Genomic DNA, 18,179 nt, shown 5'->3' with positions numbered 1-18,179 from the left:
CGTCAATGACCTCCTTGGCCATCAGGCCCCATTCTCAGCTCAACTCTTCATCTCTGCTCTGAACTCTACATTCAAATACCCACTTGCCTGCTGTTCTTGGTTTTCCAAAAAGACCCTTAGGTCCACAATGCATAAGACAGAATGTACATAGCCCTGCTTACTGCACTGTGCCGTTTGTCAGAACTGCTCCATTCTGGTTCCATACCGCATTTTGCAAACTACGAGTGTACCAGCGCTGCTGCTCTTTATTTCCTAAGTAGCTCTTGAGTCCCCCACCACTCTCGGACATAGCTGAAGCTATTATTTCTCCAATTGTATGTCTAATAGACCTAAATGTTCTATTCACGCCCACTCTGCCCACTGCTCCCCATACTATTGTTAGATTACTTGGATAGGGATGCAAAATATGACATCAACACCTTTTAAAACCCTTCAGGCTTTATTTTTCTGCCCTTAACTTCATGCAAAAACTCAATCCTAGAGACCTGATTGGTCTCCCCCACACCTCACCGCCATCCCTTACTTGTTCTTCATCACTAGCAACACTGGAGTCTCTGACGGAGCCCAATGCCCACTGGAATGTCTTCTGCTACACAAGCACAGATTAGATACAGTCATCTGCATACTTCGGGCCCCTTTTACCTCTCTTCATCATGAGGTTCTGAAAGCCTTTTCATGTCACCATGAACTTCATGGAAGCCGGTCCTTCCTTGCAGAGCAGATGAGGAACTCCTGAGACAAGCGTGTTCCATAGAACCAATGACTTTCCCACAGACGGGTCACCATGACTGCACTTTGGCCTTTATGTGTATGGCAATTCAATTAGCACCTGCCTTTCCTACTAGACTGTACAGCAGCACGAGTAGTGTTGGGTCACCACTGTATTTCTAGATCATTGACTGACTCCAATTAACTTAGTGGCCATTAAAGAATAATAACAAGCAAATGGTAAGCATGTTCTAGAGAAGTATTCACATGCATACCCATCTTAGGACTTTTTTTTTTTTAAAATGTCATCCATCCTCTCCACTGGGATGGTCAAACATGCAAAGTGTTAGTTTAAGTAATGGGGTGGGCATCCCTGGGGTCACAGGGCTTCTCCTTGCTTTAGCTGTACTTGAAGGTGCTGGCTTAAATAGTTTCTAATTTTCTAAGTATTCTCTTAGCTCCAAAGTGAGCCTTAATACATTTGCCCAGATTTCTTCATTATCATCAGGGCAGACTTAAGGATGTGAAATGTGTGTGTGTGTGTATTTTATATTATTTTTTAAATTTTTATTTAATCACTTTACATCTGGATTACTGCCCCCCTCCCAGTCATTCCCCCCTCAATCCCTCCTCACCCCCCCCCCGTCTCCTATGAGTGGGTGGGGGCCTCTTGGGTTTCCCCCATCTTGGCAAGATGTGAAGCTTTTAATGAGCATTCTAACAGCTGTTTTGAAGCTTCTAGTTGTCTTAGTACATGTGGTTCCTCTAACCACTGTTAATAATCCCTTGTGGTTCACTGTCAAATCCCATGGCCAGTGTCCATAAAGAGGTGATCAGAAACAAAATCAGAGATTTGGTGGGAGCCAGTGTTAGGAGAGTCAGTGTGTTCAAGGGTCATACCCCTTTGGTCAATTTTAAAGAACTGTAGACATGGGATCTGTGGAATGATGGATGGCAAATCTCACAACCACAGGGACATCACTGAACCAAAAGCCTTCCTCAAAAGGAATTCATCTCTTATATGATGACTATACTTGGGAGGAAAGAGGATACATACTGTTTTTGGATATCTGGGCTTTAAATCCAAGTTTAATTAAATCTCCATCAATGTAGAACACCAGTTTTAAGTCAAGGCTTTATTGTAACCAACTAAAAAAGTATTTTAAGTTCATTTTTGGGGACTCCAAACCCATCATTCAGTCATTTTCTCAGAACGAGGATGCCTAGAGATCTTCAATTTATGGAAGAATACTCAAAACAAGGGTCATTAGGGTATTAGCAACCAAAGGGAAACTTCTGGACTTTACCTCTCAGAGTTTTACATCAAAGGGAAGATTGCTTTTGTAGGTGGATTTTTAGAGATTAAGGTTGTCAACAATATGTAAGGCTCTGGACAATGGTCAGTGCAAAGGTCAATGTTACCTCCAGCTGCATTTTCCAAACCCCTCCATAATTCTTTACAAATGACAAATTTTACTATCTCCTGTTCCACAGTTCTTAGTTAATTATACCTTATCCTATTCTTGCTCACTTAGTGAGCAAAACACTTGGATCTCACCAATAGGACTAGCAGTTTAAGCCTGTCTCTATACCACAACCCAACCTCCAGAGTCTGAACAGTCATTCTCTCCGTAGGACTCGAGCCCAACATAATATATTTAAAATTGCCAGCTGGTCACTCTCGAGGAACAGCGAGTGTCACTGCTCTGGTTGTCTTAGAAGAAAAAGAGATCTATCTTTAAGAAATAAAGTACCTTAGTATACTACTGCATGCCTGCTATCCTAGACCTTGACAGGCTGAGGTAGGAGGATTGTGAGATCCAGGCCAGCTACACAGGAAGATGTTGTATCCAATTTAAAGAAAAAGAACCAGGAACCAGCACACACTTATACAGAAAGTCCTAGGAAATCCTGATGAGAACAGGGAGGTGTTTCAATGGCATGATGGGGCATTTCCTCTACATGGAAGATAATGTGTTATGTACAATAAAGAGAAGACTACTTTGGATTTTGAAATATCATTTATATATTTCTTTTGTGTGACATCTGACTAACTACCAGGTTAGAGCAGAAAGTTGCCCAGAATAGAGAAACAAAATGTTTTCCAACTTGTCAATCCATAGGTAAAGCTGTAAGCTTCTGTGACTACAGCCATATTGGTCCTTGACCCCTAGCTTCTCGGTTTAGCACCCTAAAAAGATAGACCTCAAAATCTCAGAGGACTGTAATTGACTTATGTCACATGATACATGGCTTCAGGGGAACAAAATACTATGAATTGGTTGGATCAAACTTTCATTCCAGGTTAATCCCTGGAAACAAGGAAGATTCAATGTGGGATATGTGTCATTTAGAAGTGTTTGCGCCAATGAGCAGGCATATTTTTTTTTAAAGGCAGTTAAATCTGGTCATCAGACTGAACACTACATGTCGATTAAACAGCTAACCTTAAAAGCTATAGCAACTGCCTTAATACCTAAAAATGCAGGATCTGGAAGTGAATGGTCCAAAGTAACAAGGAATTATTTGGAAAATATTACATGAGCTTACCTCATCTTTATCTGACTTAGCTCACTTGATAATGTTAATTTTCTAAAGGTCTTCTGTAAGAACGCCTTCTTTAAAAGGGCCACTAGCAGGTATCCATGATGGCCCAACAGTGTTGGAGTCATGAGGCAGAAGGAACATTGGATGAGGAAGACACCAAGTCTGGAACATGAATTTCCCCATGGTGGACACTGCAGAACTCATCTACAGCCCTGTTAGTAAATGTTCTCTCTGTGTGGAACAGACCCTGGCTTGCAAACATCCAATTATAAAGCCAAGTATACACCCTGGGCTGCCCTACATAAACTGGGTATGTTCTATTCTCCATCAAAAACCCACTATGCTCACTCTAAAGCACTCTATAAAATACAATGAAACAAGAGGCTCTACAGTCTGCAGGAGTTAAAGCATTATTTAAATGGGTTGCTCACTTGGAACACAATTCATAAGAAGCACTTAATAAAAAATCCTGTTGAATGACCCCGCTCCTAGTGACCATTTAATAGATTTCTACCACATAGGAGGCAACTGAATACATTTCTGAAGAAACTTTTACCACACACTAGGGTTCATTAATATTTATTTTAAAGTTTACTTTTTATTGTAACAAATATAAAGTCATTGATGTCTTATAAATTTTCAAAAATGCTTGAAGTACAAAAAAAAAATCCATTAGTAAATGAGAGATACAGTGTAGCATTTGGCGTGTACTTAACACAGTGGACATGCACAATGGATGTCAGGAAAGCTCATGCGTTGCTGGAAGTGAAAGGGAGGGAGACATGACTGCTTTGCTGCTGATGATTATAAACTCATGGCTTCGGTCAGTTTTCTTTCTTCAGGGATACCATTTACCTATAACCGGGATGACAATGTGAGCGTGAGTTAGGCAGGATATGGCACGTTTACACTTATTACAAGACAGCCTCTCTTTTCAAAATGTGCACAATGTTTATATTATATTATTACTAAATTTTCTGGTTAACATACAAAATGGTGGATGGCGTCATGTCTCCACACATGTGTATCTTGGACCTTGCTCATATTTGTACTTTATCACCTTTATTTTAATTCTCCTTTCCCTCAGTTTGGTCCTCTTCATACCACCCAACCCCTGCCTTGACCCAAACAGACTCACTTCTGCTTTATGTTGTATATAGGACACATACATATATGTATCATATCATATGTATCATATACCATATGTATCATAAAGGACACACACACATATGTTATACACACATGAAATCTAGATTGCAAGGAGAACTTTTCTATCATCTTAAGTTAAAAATAATTATGCTGCATTATTTTTCTGTTTGGTTTTAAAAAGAAGAAAGGAAGGAAGAGATTAATTCTAAATTAGTACTTTTCCTGAACCAGGCTGTAATGTTTTATTTTCTCAAAAAGCCTGAAAACTTCTCTCACAATAAACAAGCAGAACGAGGTTGGCTGCGGGATATGTAACTGTACCTTTCAACGGAGGCTTCAAAACTGACACATGGGTTGGAAGGACAGAGAGAATGAGAGAACCTGAAAGAGCACCAAGCCTTGGACCTAGTCCAGAAGGGAGTGCCATTGTCCGCCCTTAACTGCTCTGTTATCCCACTCAGTGCTCAGGCCCAGCAACGCAGCATCACCAGCAAGTTCAGTTGCTAAACTTTTGATGGGAATTTAAAAGACAACCGCTAACTGCATGAAACAGGCTGCAAATCAACTTTCACCCAATAAAGTCCATATAGGCAGCTACGAATAAAATGATTTTTTTCCCCTGAAAGATGAACTGTGGGTCCCCATCGCCCTTATAAAGAAAAAGCCCATCACTGCTGTTTCACAATAATCATGCACAGATCAGCCCCTTCACACTGAGCTGAGAGGAACAGGGAGACAAGCAGGGCAGCTCAGAGGTACTCTCGAAAATACCCAGTGGGCCCCAGATCTAGGCAACAGAATAAACTGGAAGCCTGGAAAAACATCGTAATGTAAACGAATAGAAGGAGAATAAAGGCTATAACTGTCCCTTAGTTCCCTCCCCAGGAGGCCTTACAACCACTTAGTTTTGAATGTTTGTGAGGCAGAAAGAACAATCTCTCATAGTTAACACAGAAGGCTATCTATGGGAGGTCTCTCTCCCTTTAGCACTCAGACCCCTGAGAGGCTTACTGAGAAAACAGTAACAGCAAAACAGCCGATAGGAGATAGCACCCTCTGGCACAGAACATGAGTCGACGTGCAGAAAATATAAGAAATCAAGAAAGTAGTAGATCAATCCTAACCAGAAAGATGAAATCTTTCAACTGAAATGCTTGCACCCCAAAAATCTTTTTAGAAAAATACCGGAAAAAATGAGGTCAAGAGGTCAAAAGACCTCCAAGGGAAAGCCCTTTAAATCAGGTGTACTCAGCTCTGTGTGTTCCTTCCATCAGGGAAAGCTGCCCCGTATTGAGCACAGCATCCCAACATAACAAACCAGTACCATCATTTACTGATAACTCCCAAAGAGCACCCAGTCAAGATGTCTATTCTCCTAGTAGGCAAACAGTTAAAAATCTAGATTTTTCACAAGTCTCAAAAACTATTTACAATTTTCCTAGAAATTCTGTGACTTCGACTCATTGCATGTCTCAAGCGAGCAAGAGTCAGAAAGCTGACATCTCAGGAGAGACAGGCCTCCGCGGTTAGAGAGAAAGGTGCTATAATATTTTTGTTACAGTTCTGTCCCTTTAACTTTTTTCTCTCTAAAAAGACAGGCATGGAATTAGAGATAAGAATTTGAAAGTTTTCCTCTCTCAGTGACAGGATATTTATAACTAAGTTTGTTTCTTCATCAGTCTCCTGGATGTTTACAGAAGCACACCACCCATCAATATATTGAATGGTCTAGTTGAATCACATTAGCATTTAATTAAACGAAGCAATCAAAACCCTAGGAACAATTCTGATAAACATCATCTTATAATTAAAATCTGATGAAAAACTTTATTATACTTGCCTCAAATCTTTGAAAAGTTGTCAAACGAAAATCTCCTTAAATTCCCGAAAGCAGTAACAGAGGAGATAATTCTGAATGAAAACATCAATACATTTCTACATGTGGCTGGCATTTTTTGGAGACTCACTTAATGGCTTTTCCCACCACAAAGCCACTATTCATACTTAGAATTCCACACTCAACTTACATTTTTAGAACTTCTCTTGCTTTCCAAAAGAAGAACAAAGGCATTACTGGTTGCCTGGCAATTAGAACTAGGAACCAACCACTAATTAGTAGACAATCGTGAATAAGTTAAGAATGAATGAAATAATTGGCTGTGGAAAAGTTTTAGGGACACTTGAAAGAAATGAACTTAAAGAAAGCAAGTCTTGGGGTAACAGAACAGCCCGGGGAGATTTGTCCACCATCTTGTCTTCGCTGATCATATTCTAATGGCCTTTTAAAGCAGCTTTAAAACCAGGCCAACCATTTCTCATTGATCGCCCTGAAGGCTCAGCGATTAGTCACAATGGTTGCCCTTTGTGAGAGTCAGTTTCAACCTGCTCACTTACTGAGACAAATCCCGGATCCATCCAAGCTAAAAATCTTTTATACCAAAGGGAATAATAGGGAGTTCCTTTGTAGAAAGGGAGTTGAATTCAGTCGTTCTTAATTAGACAAGACCTCCACGGATGCTGCTGCTTGAAGATCATTTACCCTTTGTTTGTCGTTCTGATGCCAATTTATGCAATAGTCTGAGCCATTATTCCTAGCTTCTCAGTCTAATTAAGGAACGATACAACTGTTTTGCCTTCCATGATGAAGACAAAGGTGTCATCAATTAGAGAGTGCTATGATAATCTTTTACTATATTAGCTTCATCCATAAACATTGAATTAGCATCTTAGTACTCACCTGTAGTCTGCTGTTGAGGAATCTGAGTCTGGTGTGGCAAGTTCCTAGAAATGATTAACATTATTGAGTAAAAATGTGTTTGCACACTGGTAAACAGAGACCACGACACGACACATTAAGATGGAAAGGGCCCGGAGAGGTACCACTCAGACAATGGGCTCAACTTCTGCTCTCCTCTCTGGAGTTCATACATGAGGAAATGGAAGACAAATAGTAATCTCTGATCATGTCCACTCTCACTGCAAGCCAGAACCAAACTCCCTCATGACTCTTAAGACATAAGTCTTATTAGTTTTTTTATTTTCTTATACGTGGAAATAGCCTTAGAGTTTGAGAATCACACAGCTAATAACAGTGGATAAAGATATAAACACAGTGATGCCAGCAATTAAATTATTGAGTACAATTTCAAACTAGGTCTAGATCATAAAACAGGTTTGTATCTATGCATACACATATGTGTCTACGTGTGTACACTCATCATCATGCCATATCATCATCACTGGCACGCTGTAACAGCTTTGAAGGCATATCACCACCTTTATTCAGTAAACATGCTATCTTCATGCCAAGAAAGGCCATTTCCCTTCCTGGACTAGTAATAATTTCGAGTCCCCCTTGATCTTTCTCTTTCTGTTCCCAAAGTCAATCACTGGGATCTTGGAACATTTCTCAGCTGTCATTAAATCTGTTCCCTTCCTCCACACCTTCATGGCTCCCTTGGAGCCTCTGACAGGTCTGACGTATTTCTTCATCTACATTCTTCATCCCTTGCATCCCACTATGTTCACTGCTGACAGATGACCTCCCAAGACACGGATCTGTAACACACATCTCAATATTTCTTTATATCTGTCAGCAAATTCAATTTCTGGCTTCTTTAGTATGTCTTAAGCAGTTAGAAAACTATCTGTACTCTGACACACACAGAGACACACAGAGACACACAGAGACACACACACACACAGACACACGAGAGAGGAGAGAGAGAGAGGGAGGGAGGGAGGGAGGGAGGGGGAGGGAAGAAGAGGGAGGGAGGGAGAGAGAAGGAGAGAGAAGGAGAGAGAAGGAGAGAGACGGAGAGAGAAGGAGAGAGAGAGAGAGAGAGAGAGAGAGAGAGAGAGAGAGAGAGAGAGAGAGAGATCTGCCCCTTATTTGAAACAAAACCTGTTGGGGTGGGGGGCAGAACGTGATGAGCTTGCAGTTGTCTTTTCTACAGGTGATACACATTACTTACAAAAAATGTGTCTGTGTGTGTATTTGTGGCCCTGTGTGCCATCGCATGGGTGTGGTCAGAAGTCAACCTGCAGATGCCAGTTTCTCCTTCCACCATGTGGGTCATAAGGACTGAACAAAGGTTATTTATGCTTGGCAGACGGTACTTTTAGCTACTAAATCATCTCATTGGCCCTTTAAAAAAAAAAAAAAAAAAACATAGAATAGGCCGGGCGGTGGTGGCGCACGCTGGTGGTGGCGCACGCCTTTAATCCCAACACTTGGGAGGCAGAGGCAGGCGGATTTCTGAGTTCGAGGCCAGCCTGGTCTACAGAGTGAGTTCCAGGACAGCCAGGACTACACAGAGAAACCTTGTCTCAAAAAACCAAAAAAAAAAAAAAAAAAAAAACCAAAAAAACAAAAACAAAAAAACAAAAAACCCAAAAAAACCCAAAACCATAGAATAGATACATATTACTCTTAGGAGTGAGTAAAAGATTTCATATGAATGTATTGAATGTTGACATATTTTAATTTAAAAAAAAAAGCACCTTAGGAACCATGTCTTTGGGGTCTGGGGAGATGGCTCAATGGATTAGTCACTTGCTGGACAAATATGATATCAGAATTCAGATTCCCAGGACCCACATAAATGCCAGGTAGGTGTGGTCTGTCCATAACTCCAGCTCTAGGGAGACAGAGACAAGGGGCTCCCCCTGGATAGCTAGAGGTAATTAGTTTAGGGGCCAGTTCCTTCTGGTTTTGACTGAAACTCTGCCTCCCTGAACAAGGTAGAGAGTTTCCAAGAAAATTCCTCATATTACCCTTGAGTCTGCCACATACACACATGCATTCTTCATGTACCCACATAAGGGTCATGCACTTACATATGGGAACATGCATGTTCATGTACCACACACAGATATGGTGCAGAAAATAAAAATAAACAGGACTGCTTCTACACGTTTTTCACTCTCTAAGCACCTCCAAATTAGGTGATAATTAGGCCATTTAGTATGCATTCAGACGTGCCGACTGCCATTATATTTTTCTGCATATGGTATTTTGTTGCTCCAAATTGCTTTATTAGTAAGAGCCATCCTAGTTTGATAATGACTCTAAAAAACATGAAATAATTTTTGAATAAATATATGCAGAAATGAGATACTTATAAAGACACAGGTAACAGGCATATGTTTATTAACGTGTAGATGTGTAAATTCTATATCAAATTTTTATATTGTTATTAGTTTATGAAAACATACAGTTTAGATTGTAGGCAGAATAAAGCCCAGAGTCAACCTTTTTAATGCAGTAAGGAGTGTCCACATGCTTTGTTTCTCTAGTACTGCAATTCCTTAGCTGAAATCATACAGAAAACTCTGATGTACCAAAAATGAGCAAAGGAGCTGGGAATCTTGTCTCCTCTGATTTCTTTGCCTCACCTGAAGTCCTCAAACATGTCTAGGACCCCTCCAAGACACAGAGTTTGAAAACCCCTCACTTAAATCACTCCCAGAAGGCAAAATTCTTATGTCCAAATACCGGGGCTGGGGCGATGGCTCAGTGAGTCAAGTATTTGTCATGGAAGTATGCAGACCAGAGTTCAGATCTGCTGAACCTACGTAATATGCTGGCTGGGTATGTCAGTTATTACTCAGGGCTTGGAGACAGGGGCTGGAGACTAAGAATGTGTGAAGAAAATTGGCCTACCTCACACTAAGCACCAGGTTCCAAGGAACACCCTGCCTCAACCTAAGATAGAGAGCAATCAAAAAAGATGTTTCATGCCAGGCGTGCATCTGAACACACATATTCATATGCACTCTCCCCCCACACAAACACACACAGGTATGCACACACCATACACAATAAAGAAAAGAAAAATTACATAATGATAGAAGTAGAAAATAGCACCTGCTATCTGAATACTGTTTAAAGCCTCCAGTGGTTTTGCTTGTTTGTTTGTTTGTTTGTTTGTTTTGAACAGGTTCTTGCTTACTACGTAGATCAGGCTAGCCCCCAACTCATAGAGATCTACCTGCCTCAGCTGAGTGCTGGGATTAAAGAATTATGCCTAGCCTAAACTCATAATCTCTTCTAAATGCCTTCAAGTGATTAAACAAACATAAGTCCCACTTAAAATATTGTTAAGGAAATAACAAAATCCATTCTCACCCAGGTTAAGGAAATTATTTAATAATTTACGTTACATCCTGTTTTACTACTAGGTTTTAGCTTATGTGGCTTAGGGGATGCTTCTTTTGGTTGGTTTGTTTGTTTCAAAGTTTACAGACTGTTGGTTTTCTTCATGAAGGTAAAATAATTGATTTAGAAGCCATAAAGAAACCAGCTGTGCATTTAACAATGGAAAAGCCCAAGACCTTTATTACACAAGTCCAAATGCAATTAAATGTGGCCCGGGGAGGAGGGTGGGAAGGAGCCTCCTTTCAGCTCCTCAGGCGTAACTGACAGAGTTCCAGTCCCGCACTGAAACCTACTCTAACACTTTCCCTACATTATGTCACACACACTTCCTCCTTCTCCATTAGCTCCAGGCACACAGAAACCTAAATACCAAATACTTCACCCAACACACGTCAACAAAATTTGCAAGGAAAAGAGGGGAAAAGTCAGAATTGAAGTGTTCTGTTCTGGTACAGGAAGTGCTTAGTTTAAAAAACACCAATTTTTCAAAAGCTGTACCTAAACTCAAAAATCAATGTTTGGATAAGGCCTTTGGAACCCCCCACCCTTGCTGGGCCCCACAGCACATTCTTCAATAAAATATTCTTTAAAAATCAGTGGTCAAAGTCAATCCATGCCTGTCATTTCCTGGAACTCTTCTTTGGCTACATTGTCAAAGTCACAATGGTCTTGGATGGGTGATGAGCAGTTGTTGGTTGAAGAACAGATACACTTACAAGACATCTGGACAATGAGAAAGCCATTTGTACACTTGAGTTATTCTGGGGATTTTAAAATGACCCACACTGCATCTGGCTAAGTCTAAATGATGTTGATGCTCCCTTAAGTCTGCAAATGAAACATTAGATGAGTTCTATTAAAAGGGCTCACACGTTCAAATAGGTTAAATGACAACAAAAAGTTGAGCTACTTGTGAGTACATATCTGTGTGAACAAGTGGGAAAGCTTAAGTAGGGGGATTGTGGGTTCGAGGCCAGTCTGGGATATTCAGCAATTTCCAGTCCACCTGGTCTATATGAGGTCGTGTGTACCACCTACAGTAGAGGTTCCCCTAAGAGTCCTGTTGCTGGCATACTGGATCCTATGCCTCCAACACACAATCCTGAGGATGTGATGAGGAGGGAGCAGTGGAGGACATGGGAGCCTGTCCAATGTTTGAAGAAAACGGGCCACTAAAAGCAACTGAGCAGGAGAGTGGGGCTGATTTCAAACAGGGGACCTATAATCCTTCAAAGAAAGGCCCTTTGTGAAGTCATAAGACTCTTTAGAGTAATTAAGTTATTAATGGACTTGTGGAAAGGTTATAATACGTAAACTGCTGCATCATATAGAAAGCCAAGAGAAACTGTAATTCTCTGAATTATTGGCATAAATTATTTCCCAATTTTATGGCTATTCATTACCTACACCTAAATAGAAACTTGTACAAATTAGTCGTTGCACAAGCGTCATTCTTTAAGAAAGCCAATTAGTAAATAAGTGATTTGGAGGAGTACACAATTACTTGTTATTTGTACAACTGTTTCAAGGTGACTTACGTTGTTGGCTCCCCTGTAGAGTAAGTCTATGAGTAAGGTGGAGGATTATCAACCGATTATTTTGCTACCTGCTTGAAGACTTAGAAAACAAAATGATTTGCATAAAGATAGCGAATCTAGGCAGAGCTGGGAGAGGGGGTTCAGAGAATCAGGATATTGGAAGAGGAGAGTAAGGGGGTGGTCCTACAGAGCCTGGCAACAGTGGGAAGGACTTAAAGGTGAAAAGGATCATTTTAAGTAAAATCAACACTATATTCTATATGATACGTAAAGGAGAAAGAAGAATTCCCCATCTGATTCTTTTATTTTCTTTAGTTTTCCCCATTTGCTTGTGTAAGGTCAGGACCAAATCCATCAGAGCTTTAACCTGATGCAGTAGAGACCTCCAGAGCCCAAATCCACCAAGGAACAGCTAGCCCATCACTCTTCGTCTATATTTACAAAACTAAAATGAAATAAAGTCCATGGCTCTGCAGTATCCTTGGCAGCTGGCAGTCCTTGTCAACAGGAACACCATCGTCTTGACCTACTGAAACCGTCATTTTCAACCAACAGTTACTTTCATTAAAACTTCTTTTTTTTAATATGTAGAATTTTACCTTGAACTTGGGTTTCATAATTACTGAAGAGAAGACACATGAAAAATAGTCAAATAAAAGCTAAAATTAGTTTACTAGCATTAATTATAGACTTAATTCCAATTTTAGTTGTTGATTTACAAAAAGATTTAGGCAAGGCCTACCTCCTGTTTGAGGGGCACTCAATTAATTATCCTGGATTAGACGGTAGGTTTAGTACGGTGAATATGGACAAGTTTTGCATGGCCAGTTAAAAATATTACAGGAAAATGTCTGAGGCATCTTTCCATGTTGTACATTACATAAAGGTCCTCCAGGAAGTTGCTTTCACCTAGGAAAACTCAGTGGCTCTGGAGCTTGTTACAAAAAGGAATAAGGAAGTACATCATCGCCGGGCGGTGGTGGCGCACGCCTTTAATCCCAGCACTTGGGAGGCAGAGGCAGGCGGATCCCTGAGTTCGAGGCCAGCCTGGTCTACAGAGTGAGTTCCAGGACAGCCAAGGCTATACAGAGAAACCCTGTCTCAAAAAACCAAAAAAAAAAAAAACCAAAAAAAAAAAAAAAAAACCAAAAAAAAAAAAAAAAAAGGAAGCACATCATCCCCCTGAAAAGTAATATAGCCCCTAAATACTTTAAAAGACATCGGTGTGGCCGGGCGGTGGTGGCCCACGCCTTTAATCCCAGCACTTGGGAAGCAGAGGCAGGCGGATTTCTGAGTTCAAGGCCAGCCTGGTCTACAGAGTGAGTTCCAGGACAGCCAGGACTACACAGAGAAACCCTGTCTCGAAGAAAAAAAAAAAAAAAAAAAAAGACATCGGTGTGTTTCTAGAAAATTCAGTATTGGGGATCCTCCAGTCAATACTTACTTCTCAAGGCATAAGACTATATATTGACTACATTTCCTAAGAAATTTGTATCCCTTTATTCATTTTAGTTTTTCAAGGTTCAACATTTTTCTCTCTTATTTGGCCACTGTTTTCAAGGCAGCACCAATGACTCACTTCCCTCATGGCTTTTCTTTCAAGCAGCTGAAGAATTTAATGAAATGTCCACATGACTAGCTACAGACTCACAAACAGCCCAAACTGTACAGATAACGTCCACCTGGCCTCCCACTTCGGGATCCCACCCAAGCCCCTTGGGGGACTGGAAAAAACAACTGCCTTTTAAAACACCAGGTGGGAGAAGGCAGGTGCCATCAGAACCGGCTGCACCTAGTCAGAAAGGCCTGGGGGGCTTTGCAATTCTCAGTCCTGAGACCTGCACTTTCACCTACCTCCAAAGCCCTGATTGAGGGCTGATCTCTGCATTGCAAAACCCCCACTGAGAGCCTGGGCTCCCCGTGGTTTGGAGATGACATTAGATTGTCTTTCAATTCAAGGACATAAAGTTCTGTGACTTCGAACTTAACTTTGTATAAAGAGTATACCTTCTAGAGTTTTGACTAAGCCTCTAGTTAAAAGCATCACCCCAATTTCCATGAGTCTTTAGGTCAAGGCGATTTATATTTAAAGATTACTTCAAAATGTGATTTCCAAAACTAAAATGTGTTAAAGAAGCCGCTGATGGGCGTGGGAAGAGTAACAATGAAATGAATTCAGTATGTATTCAGTGAGAGACACAAACAAGCAGGAAGGAAGTTGTGACCGGCCTAGGTAACAAAAGGCTAGGGACCACTCCCTGGACACTCGGCTATTCTTCACACTATCGAGGCAATCAATCAGACTCTGCTCAGTCTAAGAAACAGCCCAGAGCAGAGGAGGCCAAGGAAACATGGTGACCTTAGTACAGTGCCCTTAATAAAATGTTGGAAGAGAAAGGGGACCTGACAGGGAAACTCGTATCTACAAAATGTCCACGGTCTGGATAACAGCAAAGCACCATCATAAAGAACCTCACCATGGCCACATGTGAAGATGGTTCCTTGAGGTTTTAAGGAGAGAAACTGACTGACAGGAACTGCAGACTCTCCATTATCTTTGCACGTCTGTCCTTGCACCTCCAAGGTCATTCTAAGCAAAGATCAAATTTAATTGCTCTTCTATCTTTTCACCAGGTGACAGTATCGCCCTGTGTTTGTATTGTCTCTGCTGTTTGAATAGTAAAAGGAGCTATGTTCTACCTGCTCCCCCTTTCTGAGCATGTGACATGCCTCCCAGGCCTATCTGTGCTTCCCTTCCTGTTTTAATGTCCCATGCCTGAAACCTGGCTCAAAGGTCATATCTTTAAGGTCGATGGCCACACACTATCTATCCAAAGTAGCTATCAGAAAAGGTGACTACTCTAATCTCACGATGAAATCATAAATCTTTGTCTATTGTTGGTGTCTTATATTTATCACATACAAATGATCATGCTTATTCTCTATTTTTTTTAACTAGTTTATGGTGTTAGTCTGGAGCCCAGTGAAGTATTGTGCTGAGAGAGAGAGAGAGAGAGCGAGAGCGAGAGCGAGAGCGAGAGAGAGAGAGAGAGAGAGAGAGAGCAAGTGAGAGAGAGAGAAAGAGAGAGAGAGAGAGAGAGAGAGAGAGAGAGAGAGAGAGAGAGAGAGGAAATTTCTATGTCGAGATAACTGTGGCAGCCCCCTTAGTTACATATAGCAACTGTAAGCTTTCTATACTTCTCAAGTGGAGTGACTTGGTTAAAAGACCAAATATTTTTTTTTATTCAGCCTTGAAGGAAAGCTTTGATTGGCCCTGTCTTACTTAGAAGTTCATGTGTTTGGGCACATTGCTTTGGCTGAATATTTCTGTTATCAAATCTGAGGAAGAAATAAGAAATTCTGTAGCTGATCTAACTCTTTATGAAAGATGATTTAGTACACTTCTGTGTGAGGCTGAAACACTAGCCCTATCTCAAAGGCCTAACGAGGAAACACAAAGCAGTATTATCCAAGCGTACACCTGCCACAGGACCATAAGCTTGCTCAAATAAATTTCATTTTCACCTTGAAAATCTTGTTCCATCCAAATGACCAAAATATTTATGTGTCTGCTTGATACTAAAATAAAACTTAAAAAAAAACAATTGTTTTCAGTTAAAGTGTAAAAGTTGAAATTCTGTAATAAATAATGTGTTGATGAATCTGACACAATAAATTCCCTATTATCTGGCATAGTTAGAAAATAAGGTTAATCACATATTCTGGCTTATAGGGAGTTACCATAGAGACCATGCACATATTATCTATTTCTAAGAATAAAAGAAAGATAATATACACTCAACACCGAAACGACACCGAATGTAATTTAATTTTCCTCTGATGAGTCAGGCACACTTGATGATCCCACGGTGCCTCAGAACAATCACTGTGAACATCATCAATTATCTATGGACTCTATTTATTCAGAAGTGTTAGTTAATGGAGCTTTTCCATTAGCAGAAATAGGAATAATAGAAAGGTTTTTTACAGACTTCAAAACACATATATGTTGAAATTGTTGCAAGTTCAATGTAATAACCTATTGTATTTGCAAAGAGCTTATCTGCATAATGGTGGTCTTGATGGTCTCTGGAAAGGCCTGAGGAAGGTAGATACATAAACTAGACAGAAAATTTAGTTTTGTTTATATATCAGTGTAAAATCCTGGACCCAAGAAAATCAATATTTTTAAGGAGATAATTTTATTCTCAACATACATGACTAGAGAGGATGTCTTTTAAAGTGGCTGCAGCCTTTCAAGTCTCGTTTAGACTTTACTAACTTAGCCTCAATGCACTACACACATCCAAGATCCTCAACTCATCATAGTATCTACCACTGCATCCTAAAGTTCTAACACATCACGATGTCAGCAACAGAAACATTTCCAGACCTGTGGTCTCTGAAAAAATTAGCCATTCTCACCCTTATGCACGGATTCCAGACGAATCTCGTGACTTAGCTCAGAGGATAAAGACACTTGCCACAGAGGCTAATGACCTAAATTAGATTCCTAGGACCCACATGGCAGAACGAGAGAAACAACTTCTATAGTTTGTCCCTGACCACTTCGTAACCACTATAGCATGCAACCCTCCCAGGATAATAAATGCACAAAAATTGAAACAAACAAAATCTGATTTCCAAGTACACTTACTAACTTTAAGTTTTGAAGAGTATGAACACTTCTTTGGCTAGCTACACAACGTAGGAAACAGTACTTAAGAATCAAGTATGATTCTAAAATTTGGGTATGATCTTAAAAATGAATAGATGGATAAGCCGCATATTATTATAATATTCTTAAAACTACTGATGTTTCTTGGCAGTGCCTAATTCTAGTAAATGGGGTCTTAGATTAACCTATAACAATGGGCCACTAACCTTTATAAAGAAAATATATGTGTACATATGTTCTCTATGGTAAAATTAAATATTGTAAAACTTGCATTTGTACATGACTAGTATAATACGTATTTCCAAAACCCTGAATCCAAATTCATGCAAAGTATCAGCACCATTGAAGGACACATACACAGCCTTGACCTACATCATCTACCCCAAGTAGATGATGTAAGAAATGTAAGAAAACATTCACAGGTATGTTTTATTTTCAAAAGTGTTTTGAGTAAATGCATGGAGGCTGACTGTTTACACTGTTCTACGTAATTATTGCTTAATCTTATTTAACATATATTTTACATAATGATAAATAAGCACTCTGAACAGAAAAAATATGTTCAGCATGGTTGTCAGATAAAGGTATGTGTGTGTGTGTGTGTGTGTGTGTGTGTGTGTGTGTGTGTGTGTGTACCTGAAGGAATAAGGGACAGAAGAACAGAGATTTTTTTTTCCTGCATATCCATTCCATTTACTTTAAAATTAGGAAGAAGCAGAAAAATACAGTTGTGACTTCTGTTCTTAGTTTAACTCAATTTAGCCCATTTTAATAATACAAGATAAAGAAGAAAGAGAAAAAAAGAGCTATATTCTAAAGGAATGACAGTTTTGCTTACCACTTCATATATCAAAAATCTAGTTTCTAAGCATATACAATCCCTCATCATCTTTTCTCATACCTATTCAAGAAAGTCCCCTTCCTGGCTTCCTGACCATTGTCCCTAAGGCACAAAAAATTGACTACAATTAAATGTATGTTCATTTGGACATGGTGGCACATGACTGTGTTTCCAGCACTTGGAGGCTGAAGTAGAACCAGAAGCTGAAGGCCAGCCTGGGCTACATGAAACCCTGCCTTAAAAGAACAAAACCAAACAAAAATAATTGTAGTATGTTTCGAGCCCAAACAGGACTGCTTATTTTACATATAAACTGATCCTAGAGAGAGAAAGAAACGGGAACTTAAAAATCATTTATACAGAAGAAACAAAAGTTGTTTAGCTTATATAGGTCTGTGGTAGATTAAAAAAAAAAAAAAAAGTTAACTAAACCAAGCCCATCATCTCTTAAAAGCAATGAAATTGTCATATTTTAGCCTCTGCCTGTCTTTTCAGAATGATTCATCTTAGGACCAACATTTGGGTTGTTATCAGTGTCAACCTCTCACATATTGATGC

At 39.9% G+C, this 18,179-nt stretch overlaps 1 protein-coding gene across 11 annotated transcripts in view; it reads right to left on the bottom strand.

The window, feature by feature from the left end:
- Window positions 1-3,818: 3,818 nt before the first annotated feature.
- Sgce (sarcoglycan epsilon) overlaps window positions 3,819-18,179 on the bottom strand; it is a 72,516-nt gene continuing 58,155 nt past the window's right edge. For 7 of the 11 annotated variants that reach the window (XM_034519405.2, XM_076913057.1, XM_034519397.2 and 4 more), the window contains 3 exons: window positions 7,142-7,185; window positions 6,245-6,279; window positions 3,819-4,110 (listed from right to left, as the gene is read on the bottom strand). In XM_034519405.2, coding sequence (XP_034375296.1) covers window positions 4,060-4,110; window positions 6,245-6,279; window positions 7,142-7,185 — 130 coding nt within the window. In that variant the 3' untranslated portion in view covers window positions 3,819-4,059. Of the gene's footprint in view, window positions 4,111-6,244; window positions 6,316-7,141; window positions 7,186-18,179 lie in introns of all 11 variants that reach the window. The other 4 variants (XM_034519408.2, XM_034519399.2, XM_034519410.2 and 1 more) reach the window with 2 other exon arrangements.

Source organism: Arvicanthis niloticus, chromosome 15 (assembly GCF_011762505.2).
Source record: "Arvicanthis niloticus isolate mArvNil1 chromosome 15, mArvNil1.pat.X, whole genome shotgun sequence".
NCBI lineage: Eukaryota > Metazoa > Chordata > Mammalia > Rodentia > Muridae > Arvicanthis > Arvicanthis niloticus.
This window is presented reverse-complemented; position numbering and strand designations above follow the sequence as displayed.